Source organism: Galleria mellonella, unplaced genomic scaffold, assembly GCF_026898425.1.
Source record: "Galleria mellonella isolate WM207_F2 unplaced genomic scaffold, CSIRO_AGI_GalMel_v1 utg1432, whole genome shotgun sequence".
Lineage (NCBI taxonomy): Eukaryota > Metazoa > Arthropoda > Insecta > Lepidoptera > Pyralidae > Galleria > Galleria mellonella.
Window position 1 is genome coordinate 835,847 of NW_026441998.1, and position 19,848 is coordinate 855,694.

Here is a 19,848-nt window from a genome sequence, read left to right on the forward strand (position 1 = left end):
ACTTAATGGATAATAATGAAATGGTGGCCTCCTTGCGTTATATTCTGCTACCAGTGGTACCAGTGACGAATGGTAGATGAAGATGAAAGCAGCTTATTTGATCTATTCTAACGAATTTATTAATAATTAACCACTATAGTTAGTTAGTTATATTAGGTAGGATCGCGCGGAGGTCAAGCTGACAGGGCTAGCAATAGGGCCGTTAGTCCTCGTTACTAATAAAGTATCTATGTTCCTACATCTGATTTTATTTATTTATTTACACTTTATTACACCATTTAAAGAAAATATAGTAAATTTTAATGATAAATAATACAAAAGAGACTACCCTCGTTTGGGTTGCCTCTTTTGTATCATCGTTTGAGTTGGGTCGCCAGTTTTCTCAAGGAACGTAGCATTAAGGTCGTAGTCGACGGAGCATGCTCTGATTTAAAACCTATGAATGCTGGTGTCCCGCAAGGCTGTATACTATCTCCGACCCTGTTTCTTCTACATTTCAATGATATGTTACAGATCAGTAATATTCATTGCTATGCAGATTACAGGAGATTCGTGCCGGGACAGACTTGTGTCTGAAACCGAAACTTCACTCGATCAAGTTTCAAACTGGGGAGAACGCAATCTTGTCCAATTTAACGCTAAGAAGATACAACTCTGCGCGTTCACCGCAAAAAAGACACCGTTTGTCGTATCTCCTCATTTTTAGGGCACTTCTCTCGATTCTAGGGGTCCTTGGCGTTGATATATTTTGAGGCGTCCAATTTTGCGGTTATCTGGAGGAAAAGGATAAGATCCTACTTGACCCACTGAAACTGCGTAGAGATGTTGCATCTCTGTGTATCTTCTACCAAATTTATCATGGGAAGTGCTCTGAGAAATTTTTCGGTATGATATTCAGCTGCTGACTTTTATCACCGTACAACCTGTCATAAACTAAAGTTTCAACCATCTGGATGAGTGGAGGTCTTCTACCGTGCGTTTTTAAAGGGAGTTTCTTCCATGCATAACCACTCTTTGGAACCAACTTCCAGTAGCAGTATTTTCGAACTGATACGACATCATAACCTTCAAGAAAAGAGCATATTTCTTTTTAAAAGGCCGGTAGCACACCTGCAATGCCGTTGGAGTTGTGGGTGATCATGGGCGGCGGTAGTCACTTACCATAGCGACTCACTTAAGTCGCATGCTCGTTTGTCCCCTGTATTGTAAAAAAAGGCGCCCTATTGCTAAGAAAACGCTTCCAGACAAGCTTCGGGTATACGACTTTGAGAAAAAGAGTATTTAATAGCACACATACAACAGGAGAGAATGACGGAGGAAAATGAAGAAAGAACGCAGGAAAATAGTACTAAAAGAAAAGATAATAGGACTTAACAGTTTTAGAAGCTAGTGAATATTTGAGCGAAGCAATTTTATTTTTACTTTATAAATTTACGTATTTGTAACAAAGATAATAAGGTATAAAATAAGTAAATATAGAAGTTAAGTATGAAAGAATGTTTTATTCGTAAACTTATACTCGTAAAATTTATACAAAAATGTATCAATTATTCCTTACAATAAACTTTTTCACACTTATATCACACTTCATACAATAACATTTATTCAAGTCACAAAGAGATATGCTCAGCCCTTATACAAATGACGATCGAATCTATGGTTCTTGACATACTTTTTCGTTAGCTCTCGTATAAAAAACAAATACGACGTCTTACATAGTTCTATATCAGGCACAATAGCGACAACGTAAACTACAATAGTTTGTCACTTGTCTATAGGGGCTGGAACGATAACTACGAATAACCAGGTTATAAAATTTGTTACTAAATTAAAAGGGACTTTATGACAAATTCATGCATTTTACATTAAAAAAAAATCCTAGCGGAAAAATACAACATTATTATACGAGGGAATTATACTCACGAAATCCATAAATGTACAATATATACTTTAGTTATTACTAAATACTAATGGGAGCATTCCATATACACAAAAATATAATGTAAATTATTTAAAGAAAATCATAATTGCTCTGTGACAAGCTTTAATCATTTTTATAACTTTTAAAAATGATTAAAGCTATAATAATATAGAAAATTAAACTTAATATTATAATAAGTGAAATTATAAACCTTAGAGCTGTTACCACATAGTCTAAACGACTAATAAATTACTTTAACTTCTACAAGTGTACATATAATATTTGAGAAATCTTGCATTAATTGATACAGAAATAGTTTAGAATCATTCATTAGTACATTTGTTGAAAAGAACAGCCTATTAACGCTCTAAAATCATATTATAGCACCACAATTGAAATGCAGTTTGAAAGCAAAGAATTTGAAATAGGAACTCATTTATGACAAATTCTTTATTGTTGAGTATTTCTTGTTAAATATTTATAACTTTGAGATCCAATCTTGCAAGGTCTTAATGTCGGCAGGTGCATCGTCGTCGCCAGTATTAGCTGAACACTCAGATACATCTACACGGCATCCAAGATGAGAGAACTCGAAATCTTTTCCCAATTTGCCTATATATGTCGATTTGTTTGATTGTGACGGGTCTACAGATTGCAGCTGACTGGACTTCGTGACGCGTACAAGATTACTATGAAGAAAAGTATACATAATTATAATTAGTTATCTTCTTAAATATCACAATAATGAAAATAAGTAAGTAACAGGGATAAGTCTCAAATATTTAAATTTTTAATATTTGTCTACAGGCAAATAATTTAGTCCAATGACCTACACTTTTAGTTTTTACATCTCTTATTTATTTATATTTTATTGAACACAAAAAATTACAATCATATAATTTATTTTTATATAGAGGAAGACCAAGGAATAACTACAGGGGACAGATAAAAAAAAAAACTAAGTGTCATGTCATACAGGAAGGTCAAGGATATGGCATGGGATAGAACTGGCTGGAAGAAGATGCATGAATTAGTTGTACCGACAAGAGGAAACTTTTAAATGAAAAGAAGAAGAATTTATATTAAATAACAATGTACAACAGGCAAGCTTAACCCTGTAAAAGTTCTCTTCCAGCAAACCCTGAGTGGAAAGGAGCATTAATTACCCCAATAGGCATTGTGCATGCAATAAGAGATGGAAACAGTATTCTTAACTAGATAAATAGATGTTTTATGTCTTTATGCCTGTCATATAAATAAAACATTAATGTTATTAGCAATTTTACAGACATATAGATGGTCAGATATTTAAAGTGAAATTGATTAAATGTTTGTAATTATATCACATTATGTATATTATAAAAACTCAAGTATTAAATAAAATTTACTTACATTTCTTTTTCAAGAAGATTCTTTATGACTTGGCTACCTTTAGCCAATGGTTGATCTTGCTTATTGCATAAGATTAAAATTGGAGGATTGTTACTTTGGATCACAGGATCTGATAAAATTGTGTACAAATATCTGAAAATAAAATTGTAACTAATAAGTAAAGGTGAATAATAAGGGGAAAGGAATTGTTAGTAATTGAATTTAACAGCTCCATTGCTAGCAATATAACCCTATCAGAATGAAAGAAAGAAGAAAGAAAACATTTATTGACAACAACAAAAAGTTACATACATTATGAATTACCATTTACATGCAAGTTTCCATGTGCTGCAGCAATTTAATTGCTACAGCGCTGATATTCTGTGGTGCCCATACGTGACATTACGAACGACGACAGCAAACATACGCATATATATATATATATATATGCGTATCAGGTTTACCACATGCAGTTTCCAGCTGGAAACCATCATGTTTAATTTTTGTAGAATTTGTAACGATGGGCCGATTGACCTACTTTCATTTTTCTCCTGTCATCTCTCTAGTGCCCAATCAACATATACAGATGATGTGGGTAGGATTACAATTCACTTTTGACCCATTAAAAAAAAATAACATAATTAGTAACATACATAGTTCAAAACTCTAAATTTCTAATGTAGTATTGGAATCACTTTAATATCCACAATTTACATTATATACATCTACAATTTACACACATTTAAAAATGTTTTACCTGCACATGTTGAGATAAAAAATTGTTAATTAGTTAATTGTTTTTGCTGTATTTATCAAAGTACAAAAGAAGATGCATTTATTACACTTACTCAGCAACATCCCTTATTTCCTTCTGTATTATAACAGAGTCTATAACATAAACAATAGCTTTAGCACTATTCTTGTACTGATCAAAGAATTTGTTACGAAGCCTTTCTTGGCCAGGCAAGTCTACAATTCGAAGAGAATTCTGTAAAAATAAGAAACAATTCACTCAATTCATTTCAATTGTTTTTATAATTTATTATTCAAAGTTTTTATGAAATAATATAATAAAAATGTTTATTTATTTACATACACACTAGCTGACTTAGGAAACATTGTTAGGCCCCCTCATACCCAATAGGTCCATTTTTTTATAAAATCAAGATTTTTTTTATACCACTGAGGTGGCAAACAACCATATGGCCCACCTGATGGTAAGTGGTTACCGTAGCCTGTGAACACCTGCAATACCAGAGGTATTACGCATGCTTTGCCTTTCTTTTATATTCTTTCAAGTTACAGCAAAAGATACAAATTTATAAAAATTTCATTAAAATCTACTGAGTTGTTTAGGAGATTAGAGTCATCATCATGATTATATTAGCTGTTAATTGTACACAGTTGAATGTAGACCTTCTCCATAATGGGCTGTTTTGCCAATAGTTATTATGCTTGGCAGGCAAGTTGGCAATTGCAGTAAGGCTTTGAGTGATGTTTTAAGAGTGATATTGCTGCCTATCCCTTGACCATTACATTCATTTAGTTGCCTCTTAAGACACACATAGGAAAAAAAGGAGTGGCCCATTCCATGCTGAGAAACACAGGACATGAACAATATAAAAATATATATTCTAATGTACAGTATTTTACAAAAACTTTATAAGCCATTATACACATACAGTATACCATAACATTTTGCATACAAAACTACTGTTTTGTAGTAAAAGAAATCAAATCTTACATTTGCAGTGATGTAGTCCTCAACATTTTCCCTCATGGATGTGAATGTCTGCCTGTATTGTGAATATGCAAGTCTTACAAACAGCAAAGTTTTACCAGAATCAGACAGACCAGTCAGAAGCACTGAACGCCGTAAATGACGTCTACGTGAAAAGCACCACCAGAAAACTGAAATGTATATGTGGTATATCAATAATTCAATGTGTCAGAGTTTTTCTAGAACCACCCTCACTGTTATAACTTTTTATGGAAAAAGCTAATATTATGTAGGGTAATAACATATAACCGATCATCAATTGTAATAAGCCATTCTCAATAAAAAAACATGATTAATTTGTGTTATTTCTTATTTGATATATAATATTGGCGACGAGCATAAAAATTAATGTGATTACATATGTACAAACATGCAAGCTATTAAGTTCCACGAGTACCAACCCGGAAATGAAGATTTTAGCCACTACATAGATAGGCTAAATTTTTGCTTCGTGGCAAATGGAATCATCGACGAAAATGTGAAACTTGCCAATTTCTATACAATTTGTGGTGCAGAAGTGTTTGAAACAGTGTTAGCTTTGATAATACCACGAAAATCACATGAAGTTACTTTTACCTACGTTATTGACTTATTGACAAAACATTATACTCCTAAGTCTAATGAGATTACAATGTCATACAAGTTTTATAATCGTAACCAAAAAGAAGACGAAAAAGCACTAGACTACTTAACAGAATTGCGAAAAATAGCTGCACATTGTAATTTTAGTAACTTGGAACGCAATCTTCGTGATCGTTTAGTATGTGGTATGCGAGATGAGAAACTAAAATTTGAGTTATTAAAACGAGACACCCTGACATATAAAGAAGTGGTGGACAGTATAACAGCAGCAGAAACAGCTCATCGTGATATCAGCATAATGCGTGCAGCACAGCATACATCGAGTATGTCCAGTTCATCATCAGAGCCAATGGATATTGGTGCTATACGTGATAAAAACAATACTAATATTAAATTTAGATTTTGCTATAGATGTGGCGAAAAACATAATGGCATATGCAGATATATTAATGCTAAATGTAATTTTTGCCAGAAAATTGGTCATTTAGAGAAAATTTGTACTCAGAAACGTAAAAATCAAAACATTCGGTACACAACCGATAAAGATTCCAATATTCCGGGCAGTGATTCACTTAATGGTATATATTGTATGAATAACATCAATAATCTACAGAGAATACCACCTGTACAGGTCGATGTAATATTGAATGGTTATAAGACAAAAATGGAAATTGATGCATCTTATTCAATAATAAATATGACAACATTTTATAAATTGCCTAAATACTTAAAAAACAGGTTACAGCCAATGATATTAAGATTATCGACATGGACAAATGCATCATTAGATTTACTTGGGCAATTAGATGTTGATGTGAAGTACAAAAACAGCCAATGTCAGTTAACAGTTATTGTGGCAAAAGGAAAAGGACCAAATTTGTTGGGACGGAACTGGTTCGGACCTCTAAATATTTCTATAAATAATATAAATTTAATAGAATATGAGGGCATATCGTGTGAAGAAGTATTAATTAAATATAAGAATATTTTTTCAAACGGTCTAGGGATATACAAAGGAGAACCAGTAACCATACATTTGATTCCAGGAGCTGTACCTAAATTTATTAAAGCAAGACCGGTGCCATATGCTTTGAGAGGTCGTGTCGAACAAGAAATAGATAATTTAGTACAAGAAGGTGTTTTGAAATCCGTGCCATATTCTGAATGGGCGACACCTGTAGTACCTATTGTAAAAAAAGATGGCAGCATTCGGTTGTGTGGTGATTATCGCAGTACAGTAAATCAAGCTACAGAATCTGATACATATCCGATGCCGACTGCTAATGAAATTTTTGCACTATTAGCCGGAGGTCGATTCTTTACAACGTTAGATTTAGAACGTGCGTATACACAATTGCCAGTGGACGAACAGACGGCAAAGTTATTGACATTAAATACAACTAAAGGATTATTTTCCGTACATAGATTAGCGTTTGGAGTTAAAGCTAGCCCAGGTATATTCCAAAGGGCCATGACAGCATTGCTTGCGGATATTCCTGGAGTAGCCGTTCTCCTGGATGATATTATTATAATGGGCCATACACTGGATGAGATGAAATGGCGCCTCGATGCAGTTCTGCATCGTCTGGATGACAAAGGTTTAAAACTTAATCAAGAAAAGTGTAAGTTTGCAAGAACACGAGTTGAGTTCTTGGGATTTGTAATATATATATACACCCATCAAAAGAAAGATCGAGGCAATAATAAACACGCCACCTCCAAGGAATGTGCAACAGCTTCAAGCGTTTCTTGGCTTATATAATTTTTATGAACGCTTTGTACCTCATAAAGCAACAGTTTTGGAGCCTCTACATAGATTATTAGACAAGAAAAATAAATGGAAATGGAATAATGAGGAACAACAGTCTTTTAATACAGCAAAGAGCTTACTTACAAATGATGTCAGTCTTACACACTATGATACAAAGAAAAAACTCATTTTAACTTGTGATTCATCAGAGTATGGGATAGGGGCTGTACTAGCACATGTTATGGACAATGGTGAAGAGAAACCAGTAGCAATGGGGTCAAGAACCCTCCATCCACATGAAAGACGATATTCTCAATTGGATAAAGAAGCTACAGCAATTTTATTTGGCATTCAAAAATTTAACAACTATTTGTTGGGGAGAAGATTTACAATTATAACAGACCATAAGCCATTACTGGGTATATTTGGAACCAATAAAAAAATACCAGACATTCTATCACCGAGATTAACTCGCATATGTTTGACTTTATCTGCACATGATTATGAAATTTGTTACAAGCGTGGTAAAGAAATCACTAATGCAGATGGACTTAGTCGATGGCCAATGCCTATATCGCCTAAAGATATTGATAGCCCTGGAGAGATTCTCTTAATAGCCGAAACACCACATGATTTACCCTTTGGGCCAAGAGATATCGAGAAGGCAACCACTGAGGATGAAATACTAAAAAAAGTAAAATGGTTCATTTTGAAAGGATGGCCAGTTCGAGTCACTGATAAGAAATTGCATACTTATTGGTTGCATCGTGTGGAGTTAAGTTTACAAGATGGCTGTATTTTATTGGGAAATCGTGTAATTTTACCTAATATACTGAAAGAAAGTATGTTAAAGATATTACATCAGACTCATAGTGGTATGGTACACACTAAAGCGCTAGCTCGCAGCTATGTTTGGTGGCCACAGATGGACAGTGATATAGAGACGATGCTTAACAATTGTAAAATATGCCTAGAAAATAGGAACATGCCTATGAAGTCATCACATGAATGGATTATCCCGGCTAGACCATGGTCACGTATTCATATTGACTTTGCAGGACCATTCCAAAATAAAGTGTTTTTAATTGTAGTAGATGCCTACTCAAAATGGCCAGAGGTTCACATAGTAAATTCTACTACCTCTAGCAATGTTATAAAACATTTACGATACATTTTTGCGCAACATGGTCTATGTGAAACACTGGTTTCAGATAATGGTTTAGCCTTTGTGTCAAAGGAATTTGAAGACTTTTTAGCTGCTAACAAAATTAAGCATATCAGGACAGCACCATACCATCCAGCCACTAATGGCCAGGCTGAAAGAATGGTTCAAACATTAAAGAATAAATTAAAAAAGATGACAGAGGTTCCTTGGGAAATAAAATTACCTAGAATTTTGCTGACCTTACGTAGTACACCTTGTACATCCACTAAGAGGAGCCCAGCAGAATTGTTAATGAATAGAGAGCTTCGAACTTTACTAGATACTATTCATCCTAATATGAACAATTACAGGAAGACAGAAGAACAGATAGTAGATAATGCAAATAAAAAGCATCGTGAAACTCAAGTAGGAAAGAAAGTGATGTACAGAAATTATGCAGAAGGAGGGAAATGGAAACCCGGTGTAATACATGAAAAAGAGGGACCTTCTAGCTATAGAATAGAAACAGAAGACGGGGAATATATGCATAGACATATAGATCAATTGATAAAGCTTAAGGAAACTGAAACAGAAAACTTAAAAACTACAGAAAATGAAATACAAGACAATACTGTAGATCAAGAATTGACTAGTGAAAGATTAGATGAAGAACCAGATTTGGATATATCTCAAGACCAGGATATAATTGAGATACCAAGCTGTGACCAATGGGCCGACATGTTAGGAATACCAACAACATCTAATGTAGGAAAAATCAGAAACAAACCTAAAGTACATTTGAGACGTCCATATGAAAAAATGTAAAATTAGACTTAATAAGATCTAGATATACATGTAGGAATTATATTTGTTTTATGTATTATTAATATTAAGCTTGAGGGAAAGGTATGTGGTATATCAATAATTCAATGTGTCAGAGTTTTTCTAGAACCACCCTCACTGTTATAACTTTTTATGGAAAAAGCTAATATTATGTAGGGTAATAACATATAACCGATCATCAATTGTAATAAGCCATTCTCAATAAAAAAACATGATTAATTTGTGTTATTTCTTATTTGATATATAATAGTATAAAAATAATTTATATTGCTAACAATAAAGAGACTGGCTTCCATTACTATCCTCTCCCCCTTATGGTTACTTAGTGACTTCTTCCGCGAGACTAGTATATGTCGATTGAACAGAATAAATAGTAGCTTATGACCGTCTCCATCTCATGTAGTACGTGTATAGGTTATAGCGGCAAGAAATATATCCATTTTCCATTTGTGATATTAATAAAAATTACTAAAAATCCTAGCACCTACTGAATATACTATCCAAATTCCTTATCGTATTAAGAAATTACAATAATTCCGCGGACAACATCGTGCGTAATAGTTATAAATATAAAAATTTTCTATTTTTGTTTTTAAAGTTAGGGTATCCCCTAACTTTTTTCTTTATTATTTAATTAAGGAACTAAACTAAAATCCTTGATATATATGACCAAAAAATCTTACCTAGAGTAAAAATGAGGACAATTAAGCTAAGTAAAGTTATGTATCGAGGATCATTTAATAATGGTTCTGTTTGGATCTTCTCTTTAATGACTTCAGATTCCATATTTTATATTTCTAAATCAATTACTAATTATTATAAAAAATAATTTAAGTTGACACAAAACAACACGTCGAACGGACAGATTTGACTGACGTTGAAATTACGTTACACTTATCTGTCATAGAAGTCAAGCTTAGTGATTGAGTTTGACCCTGGTTTTGACAATTACAAATCAACATGTTTTAATCAAGCGGCTGACCTGTAGCATCTGTCAATGTCAATATTGTCAATTTATACTACTGTCAGTTTTGTAAAATTTTTGTCTGTACATTATTATATACCTAAATAAATTGCCCGTCTTAGTATGAATCTAAGTTATATTTATTCAATTTATTTCAATTTATAAGGTGTTTTATAATCAGCAATGTCTTTTCGTTTTAATTTTTCATGTAATGACGATCACAAAATCGAGCGCAACACTAATTTAAGTAAAATTAATTGAATCAATGTTTTTATAAACAAAATTTAACTTTTATAAACAATAAATAAAATCTATATTGTTTTAGTTGAAACAAATACTAAAAAAGTTCAATGGCTGGAAAGTGAAGAGATAACTGTCGACACCCAAATAGAACAACTGGACAGTATGGTGCAGCACGCGAAAATGTTTATATGTGGCGATAACATAGAAATTGGCCATGTTGTGGCTAATGAAGCTGTCGCCAATATCATATCTGAAGATGGAGTACAAAATGGCACAGAACTAGCAGAAAGTAATCACAGTGACTTGATCACTGGTAAATATGAAGGTATGCAGAATTAGGATAGGTACTTAATTTCTATCTAAGATATGTGTTTAAATTGAACTCAAACATACTTTAATAACCTTATTGTTAGTATAGGTAGTGTTTTTTTTTTTACATTATGGCAGTAGTAGTAGGTGACACAAAGTTTTTTTTTATGTTTTAATTCTTAATTTACCATATTTTGCTTCATAAGAACTGATTAACTGCTTAATGTGTCTAATTATAGTACAAAAAATATTCATTTTAGGAGGCTTAAAAATATGGGAAGGTACTACTGATTTAATAGAATATCTAATAGAAAGTGTAAATAAAAATCAATGGAAAGAAGCAAATGTCTTAGATTTAGGATGTGGTGCTGGTATTTTGGGAATTTATAGTCTTTTAAATGGAGCATATACTACATTTCAGGACTATGTGAGTATATTATCTAAACTATTAACTTTAAATATTGTTATGCTCATTATGTTATATAAATAATTATATTATTCTTGTTTTACAGAATAAAGAGGTTATTAAATATGTTACAATACCTAATGTATTATTAAATCTAGAAGATGACAGTGAAATGTGCATAACTAGATGCAAATTTTACTGTGGAGACTGGTCTTCGTTTAATAAAAAACTTGATAATTCTAAACCTTATGATATAATTTTAACATCAGAAACTATTTACAATGAAGAAAATTATGACAAACTAATTGAAATATTTTTACAAAGACTAAGTAAAAATGGATCAGCATATGTTGCAGCAAAAACATGTTATTTTGGTGTGGGTGGTGGAACAAGGCAATTTGAGAAGAGAATTGAAAAATGTGGATCATTAAAATCTGAAGTGTGTTGGAAGAGTACAGGAGGTATTCAACGAGAAATATTAAAAATAACTCATACATCACAACAATAAAACTTTATTACTACAAACAACTGTTACTTGGAAGACCTGTTTTCTATAGTTAGATAAAATATAACACAAGTCACCTCATTATGGAGACAATCTCTCATAAACCCAGCCATCTTCCCCTTTATGTAAGAGTTTCTCATCTGGCACTTCTCCTTCTTTTAATTTTCTGAATTTAATCCTATCATGGAGTCGATCACGTTGACCCTGCCAAAATTCTACAGACACAGGTCGAATTATGTATCCACCCCTGAAAATTATTTTTTTCTTATAGAATTTACATATTATAATTAACAATATGATGACATTAGACACTCATTGGTGTATGCCAATCAATAAAATTACATGTTTGCAGTTTATTACAAAAGCTTGAAAGCACTTTTATTTTAAATCACTATTTGTTATCCATTATTTATATATCTAATTATGATCATTATAACCATATTTGGTATTCTAAACAATGGGTTATAAAAAGAGAGTACTGTTTCTTTACATGAGAAAAACATTAGATTACTAGGTATCATCTTATAGAGCAAGTAACTCTAATAGTCTTTTTTGAATTTGCCTTATCTTGCACTGGTGTGTTGTTCATATTATTCAGTTCATACTACTTAGATAGCCAATAGAGCAAATTATAATTAACTAGAATTGTTTAGAGCATTTAACTGTCACTAAGAGGAGTTAATATTCTTATATAATATATAAATTACAGTTTTTAGAAATATTACCAAAAGTCTGGTTTAGGGATTTCCTTTTCAGGGATCATGTATTCAGCTTCTAGCTTTTTCTCCCGTTCACAAAGTACATCCCTGGATTCAATTGGAGTACTCTGATAGCTAGCACAAGCAGCTATCTGGCTAGGGACTGGACGTGAATGAAAATATGTTGTTGAATCCTCTTCAGACAGCCTTTCCACATAACCCTCAATTCTTACTGATCTATTAAGAACTTCCCAGTAAAATGTTGCAGCTACATTGGGGTTTTCCTTCTGAAATATATTTTTCAAAAAACTAAAATAGCAGAAAAAATAACCAAAATGTTATTGCAAAAACTAAATACAAACCATTTCCTTAGCCTTCCTACTTCCATGGTTAGTATAAAACTTATAGCCATCTTTGCCATACCCTTTTAATAAAACAAATCTTGCTGAAGGAAAACCCAGCCTGTTTAAAATAAGAGGTCTTCATAAGTCATAATATAAAATTACAAACAATAGAATTAAACTCATTACTACAATTAACAATAATATATAATTGTTCTTATCTTCTCTTCAATTGAGATAAGTATTTATCATAAATTTATTATCTGCAAAACATAATTCAAAACAAATAATGATGTAAGGTCATGATAATATCATAAAAATGCAACTCTTACTTTGATACAGTAGCCAAGCACATAGCATTTGGCTCTAAAATTTCTTTCCTTGAACAAGCTTCCTCGAACCATGCTTTAAATTGTCCAAAAGGCTCCTTGGAAACTAAATGTTTCTCCAAAAATGTATCATTTTTATCTTTGTATTTGATTCTCATTCCTATATAAAAAAAAAAAAGTACAGGTAAATCAAGTTATCAATTATTTTTAGGATATTTATATTTAATAGAAAATTTGTTACCTCCAATATCAATGCTCATTTTTCTTAAATGCAATTTGTTAATTAAAGGATATAATGGTATATGTTTACACATAAATTTACTAGCTAAGACTCAGGAATACTAAACTCGTTGGTAGGTAAGTACTCACTGAACCGAAAGAAAGCACAAGGCCAATTCTTTATCAGTTGTGTTGCCAAGTTGATGTTAAGATCTGATTAAATACTTGAGTAATTACTTGTCTATGTTCACTTTGTAATTTAATAAAGTTTTCAAGAATGCATACATATAAATTAGTATAGATACTTTAGAGATAAATAATTAAAGAACTAACAAGTTCCACACAACAATTATTGTCTACTTAAACGTGTGCAATTTATTAACTCACTAAAATAAACAATTTAAATTCCTTCCTAAATAGCTAACTAAATTGATACGATAGGGCTGTTTGTTAATAATAAGTACTAAGCGTAATGAAAAACATTTAAATGTTCTTGTTGGTTTGGTAGCAAAAACATAAAAGAATCATTCATCAGAATCAGAGTATATACAAAGTACATAAACCAAGACAAGAGAACGCACTTCATACAAGCTACGTAAAACGACTTGGTCAGGAATATCTTAGCAATCTATATAAAAACCAGAAAGAGCTGACGACGCCTATTGTCGCTCTCCTCTCGCGAGTTTGAAGTGCCGTCTGCGCTCGCCCCTGCATACGCGTTCGGTGAAGCTGTAAAGGTCATCTGCGGTCAACAGTACACACAGTTAAAAAAAAGAAAATTTTACTGCCCAAACACACACCGACTGACTCCCTGCTCGGCCCCTGGACTTGTGAGGAATAATAACAGGTGGGTTATTTAAAACTGTTCCGCGAACAGTATAAATAGGTGTTTCCCAACTAGGGGCCCACGCCTCACAGGGGGCAACTTGATAGTTGAGAGGGGGGGGGGGGATTGGGCAATTAAAAAATGAACTCAATGCTACAAGTAGATATCGGTCCCAAATTTAACAAAAAAAGTAAATAAAAAAATGCTGTAAATATTTATTAGGTATAATTTTGTTTGACATTACTAAAATATCAACTGGACGATTAGACTCGTCAAGTAAACTTTGTCGGGAAAAATTATGTATGAAGGCATAAAAATTTTAGAAATGTTCAAGTCGGGCATGGCACAAAAAAGGTTGGGAAACACTGGTTTAGATGGTAGCTATTGGCATTGCTTTTAACAGTATTGTTCTAAAATAAGCTATTGTGATTTCATCGTTTAACTAAACGTTGGCATGCTGTTTTCTGACCAAAGTCATACATTAGAAGGTAATATGGAAGTTACACAAGAAGTTTGGAAGTTTTTTGTATCGATATAGATCGATATATAGCACTGAATCGACACAGCAAATCAATATTTCACTAGAAAAAAAAAAACATATTTTTTTTTATATATTGATAAGAATCATAAAATTATTTACAGTTACTTGAATGTACCTAAATACATATAAATTCACAACAACGAATAAATTTGCAAATATTAAAATAAATACATGATATATTTCTATAAATAGCGTAAAAATAAACATAAAATACTGATTATAATTATCTTTCTTTACCCTATCGAATCTTTTACATATTATATTTAATAAAAATATATCCCAGAATAAATGTTTTCTGTATTTTAGTAAACATATTTTATAACTGATATTTAAATAAAATGTAATTAAATTCATAACGTGACGTAAATACATTATATAGTTTTTTTTCATTTATAGTAGATTCAAATAGGTAAGAATTCTACTTAATTTTTAAAGAAGATTGGATACTGGTGTAAAAAAAAGTCCATTCATAATAAATAGAAAATAAAATTAAAAAGTATATTATTTTACCTGCGTCAGACAAAGTTACAAAATAAGTGAAAAAAATATATGTTTATAATGGAAATTGATCATGTCTTAAGTGAAATGATGACCAAGGTATAAAGAACTTAACATCTATGTAATCAATGAACTAAACGTATTTCCCACTAGGAAGGGATCCGTTTGCGGTCTGCCTACTATTCGTGTTCGCTCATGTATTCCATTCGTTATCCGAATATCGCGCATTTTTTTTAATTTACTTATTTAACCGCACGCGATAATTGAACTTTAAATATTATTTTAGTTACCTATTAAGTTTAAATTTAAAGAAAGATTGTAACTAATTGATTTATTCGTCTAAAACAATGACAGACGTTGCGAAAAAGGTAAAGAACATAAAAATTTTAACTTCCAATGCTTTGTTTGCATGACTATTCATGCCATGACTTAGTAAGAGTGTGCGTGATCTTAGCATTTTGCCGTATTTTGTCTTTTATTACTATTGTATTATCACACATTAAAGTGAATTTGTATCAGAATAATGTTTGTAAGTTGGTCTTTCATTATTTTATAACTTACGCTAGAGTATATTTCGAATAAGACAACATAACCTCTTAATAAGTGCAGCCATTGACTAGTATTGGTTTTAAAGAATATGTTTACGTGTAATGATGCAGGTTCAAGAGTATAAAGACTCCCTTAAACAGAAGGCTGAGCATTTAATCATAAAAGGATTTCCAGAGAAAATAGTGAAGTTGAATGAATTGTTAGAGACATCAAATTTCCAAAATCGGGATCTAGCTGATGTTCACCAGGTAAATTATTGAACATTAAGAAATATAATTCACATTACATTGTCTTTTTTTTTATCACATGAAATATACCTTACAGTTAAAAATAGTTTAAGACAAGAGTAGGTACTTTTTAAATTTTATATTAATACTTACATTAAGGATAACGTAAGAATTGTTATATGCTTACTCATAGACTAACAAATATTTAATAATCCAATGTTATTAAATTAGTTTATCATTCTGAAATATAAAATGTTGTTTTTATTTTAATAAATATAAGTTACTGAGTAACTAAAAACTGGCACTAATGCCTAATATTAGTATTATTAATGTTTTTGAAGAAAGACATTTGAATTATATTATGTTTATTTAATAGTTTATAATAGATTCTGTTAACAGACTGATATCAAGAAATTAAACACTAACCATTCACAATATATTGCTGTCTCTACAACAGTAACAGTGTTGTGGTCATTGGAAACATTATGAATTAATGACACACAGAGGTATAAAGCAATCTAAATGGAAGTAACTCATTTGTTACATTACAATATTAGTTGCCTGTAAATTAGTTCATGTGATTGTTTTTTTTATTCTTTGCCAAATCAGTATTGACTAAATAAAAATAAAACTATATGTTATTATAACAGTTTCTTGATTGACAATATTAAAATGCCAACATAAATAAACTCATTAATTAAAGATGAAACATATTTAAATTATAAATATCAAAATAATCACTAAAACTTGATTTTGGGCAGTATACCAATTAAGTTTTAATTGTTATTTTTGTATGACAATCATTTCTATAAACATAACATAGAAAGAGTTGAATTAAGGCAAAATTTTTGTTCAAGGATTTAAACATTCCAATACCACCCCCAGTAGCGGCTTTGAATGAGCCAAATGCAAAGCGTGCACGACTGGACTCTTCAGAAGTATCAAGTAATACTACTATAGAGGGCACAAAGGTGTATGCTCTACCTAATGGAACAGTTCCATGCAACAAACCACTTAGTGACCTAATACATCTTGTTAAGCCACACATTAGGGAGTTGGTGGAGGATTCCAATTTGGTAAGTTTTATTTATTATTAGTTCTCTCTGCAGCTTTGCCCATGTGAAATAGTATGTATGTTTATATATATTTATACTTTTGTATACACTAAAATATGTCTACAGGGTGGACTTAATGCCTGATGACATTCTGTACCAGGCAACTTTTACACTAAACAGAGAGAGTAAATAGTGGTGCATAGATTTAAAAAAAAAGTATATTAAATAAATATGTTGAGAAATAACAATTTATGATAAATAAATATACAAACATATAGAATAATATACTTACAAAAAATATACATACTTAAATAACTCACAATACATATATAAATAACTATACATAGTACATATTAAATTAATATGTAAATCATAACTAATTATATAATAGCACCATATTGAGGCTTTTCATTGTTGTGATAAATTAAAATAATGTTCACTAATGTTGTTAGGATACAACCCATCCATACAAAAAATTTGATTAAAATTCATTTAGCTATTTAAGTGTATATATCTATACATTCTTACAAATTTTCACATTTAAAATGACAGTAGAATTATTTTTTTTTAATGAATCATACTTGTACAACAATATACTAGCATTTTAGATTAGATGGGTTAAAATGCCTATATGTGTTATGTTCCTCACAACTGTGACAGTCGGTATATGTTGGATAATAACTAGTGTGAATCATGTTGTGTTAATATGTGAATAAAGCCACTGCCTATTCTGTTATCATTTTTATGTATTATAATCAATGTTATTATTTTTAAAGACAACTTTTTGATGTGTGAATGTCAAAACATCCATGCCAGCAAATATATTTTAGTAGTTGTGCAATATTTTATATATAAAATATTAATTTATGCTAAAATACTATATGAATGATGGATGCTATAGTATAATTAACAAATTGATTTGCAGCTAAAAATGTGGATCTCATTTATGATTCCTAAAATTGAAGATGGAAATAATTTTGGAGTGTCAATACAAGAGGACACACTTGCAGAGATACAGTCTGTGGAATCAGAGGCGGCTGCATTTTTTGACCAAATTTCACGGTACTTCATTTCTAGGGCAAAGATAGTATCCAAAGTTGCTAAATATCCCCATATTGATGATTATAGGAGAGCTGTTAGAGTAAGTATTTATTTTAATCGTTATCACAATATTAATAATTTTACTCAGTATTTTTATAAAACAGATGAGGATGTTAAACTTCCTTCAAGGTAAAAGGTTCAAAGTTGTATAATATATAATACTTTAAGTTATAGCATCAAAATATTTTTTACTTTATATTTATAGTATCTAATTAAATAGTAATAATACTATATAAACAATTTCATTTTGAGAGATAGTTTTTATCCTAATAAAAAATAATGTACCTGATATGTGGCAGTAGGAGTAAAAACAAATGTTTGCTAGGTCATTGTTGTAATAAATTAAAAGTATTTGTTTAAAAAAATAATATGGTATTTTTTATTTACAGGAATTGGATGAAAAAGAGTATCTTTCACTGTGGTTGGTGATGTGTGAGATCCGCAACCGCTACTGTTCTCTACATGACATTGTCATCAAAAACTTAGAAAAGATTAAGAAGCCACGCTCATCTAACGCAGAGTCGTTATATTAAGCAACCTTAATCTCATTTAGTATTTTAGTCACATGCAATTGTAAGAATAATTCATTGTGAATTTAAGGGTAATTCAAACTGTCTCCATCTAATTTTTTATTCACTAGTTACGACATTTGTAAATATTGACCTCATTAAAACCATATCGAATTCAGTTTGACGATAGGCTTATTTATATTTTGTACCTTGACTAATTTGATCATAATATATTTTCAAATACTTAATTATTTATATAGTTTAGACATAAAGACATAATAATATCTTGATAAGTGGTTGTTTTACAAGTTGATTAAATTTCTGACTGATTTTAACGATGTAGTTTTGATAGTAATATCTAAAGTCATTATACTTACCATTAATTTTTCATTATGGCCTAGCAAAGTTTAGTTTCGTATCAGTATGTTGTAGGAGACAGTTATTTGTGCGGTTCACATTTAGTTAATGAATATTCATCCATTATAATTTTCTAGTGAGTAAAAAATTGATGTTCTGTTATAATTGTGGTCTCATAACAAGCTGAGAGTCACAATGTATTATATCATGAGACTGAATGTTAGAATTATTTTTGATTTCACCTTTACATAATAGGCACTATCACACAAGCATTTTTATCTGGAATTATCAATTCAAATCTCGAATTGCTAAATGAAACTGCGGTGTGTATGTCATTGTAATTTTTTAAACGCTGATTTAAAAAGTACTTCTATTTAGATTGTAATTTAAGTGAAAAAAAAAAAATTATTCGCGTAATTCTTACATTTACTTAATAATGTTCCCATAACGAACCAAACAAAAAGGGGACTTGATTTATTATTAAAAAATTTTTGTTATGAAGTGCCTAGATATAGAATGATATCGACAATTTCCAACTACCTTTAAAAGTGATAAAGATTGGCTGTTAGTCAACGTTTAATAAATATGTATCCAACTTCAATAAATGTTAAAATACATTTTTATGAATGTGTACACATTGTTTTAATTTTATTTGTATTGACCATTTTTTATTTCGTTGCTTGAACTTGGTATATATGTGGTACATGACGCAAATATTGCATTGCTTAAATTTGCATCATGTTATTTAGAGCAGAAACATTACATAGCAGAATACATATT

General features: G+C 31.0%; 4 protein-coding genes across 6 annotated transcripts; 2 read left to right on the forward strand and 2 right to left on the reverse strand.

Moving 5' to 3' along the window:
- Window positions 1-1,482: 1,482 nt before the first annotated feature.
- On the reverse strand, window positions 1,483-10,283 carry LOC113520531 (signal recognition particle receptor subunit beta). Its single transcript, XM_026905886.3, has 5 exons — window positions 10,075-10,283; window positions 5,037-5,203; window positions 4,141-4,280; window positions 3,314-3,445; window positions 1,483-2,610 (listed from the first exon to the last, which is right to left on the reverse strand). Exons 1-5 carry the CDS (start codon window positions 10,175-10,177, stop codon window positions 2,400-2,402), a joined length of 753 nt encoding a protein of 250 aa, XP_026761687.2. The 5' UTR covers window positions 10,178-10,283; the 3' UTR covers window positions 1,483-2,399.
- A 146-nt stretch (window positions 10,284-10,429) lies between these two features.
- LOC113520610 (histidine protein methyltransferase 1 homolog) lies at window positions 10,430-12,065 on the forward strand. The gene is made up of 4 exons (XM_026905994.3): window positions 10,430-10,602; window positions 10,681-10,923; window positions 11,168-11,334; window positions 11,420-12,065. Exons 1-4 carry the CDS (start codon window positions 10,539-10,541, stop codon window positions 11,819-11,821), a joined length of 876 nt encoding a protein of 291 aa, XP_026761795.2. The 5' UTR covers window positions 10,430-10,538; the 3' UTR covers window positions 11,822-12,065.
- On the reverse strand, window positions 11,806-13,921 carry LOC113520611 (pyridoxine/pyridoxamine 5'-phosphate oxidase-like). The gene is made up of 5 exons (XM_026905995.3): window positions 13,428-13,921; window positions 13,190-13,346; window positions 12,879-12,978; window positions 12,544-12,803; window positions 11,806-12,065 (listed from the first exon to the last, which is right to left on the reverse strand). The coding sequence occupies exons 1-5, from the start codon at window positions 13,498-13,500 to the stop codon at window positions 11,900-11,902; spliced, it is 756 nt and encodes a 251-aa protein (XP_026761796.1). The 5' UTR covers window positions 13,501-13,921; the 3' UTR covers window positions 11,806-11,899.
- Window positions 13,922-15,432: 1,511 nt separating this feature from the next.
- LOC113520613 (proteasome activator complex subunit 3) lies at window positions 15,433-19,701 on the forward strand. Of its 3 annotated transcripts, none has more exons than XM_026905996.3 (5): window positions 15,433-15,638; window positions 15,930-16,067; window positions 16,904-17,122; window positions 18,027-18,242; window positions 18,592-19,701. In XM_026905996.3, the coding sequence occupies exons 1-5, from the start codon at window positions 15,618-15,620 to the stop codon at window positions 18,733-18,735; spliced, it is 738 nt and encodes a 245-aa protein (XP_026761797.1). In that variant the 5' UTR covers window positions 15,433-15,617; the 3' UTR covers window positions 18,736-19,701. The 3 variants fall into 3 exon arrangements, with proteins under 3 accessions (XP_026761797.1, XP_026761799.1, XP_026761798.1); XM_026905998.3 differs by lacking the exon at window positions 15,433-15,638 and adding an exon at window positions 15,657-15,799; XM_026905997.3 differs by lacking the exon at window positions 15,433-15,638 and having other exon boundaries at window positions 15,921-16,067.
- Window positions 19,702-19,848: the final 147 nt, after the last annotated feature.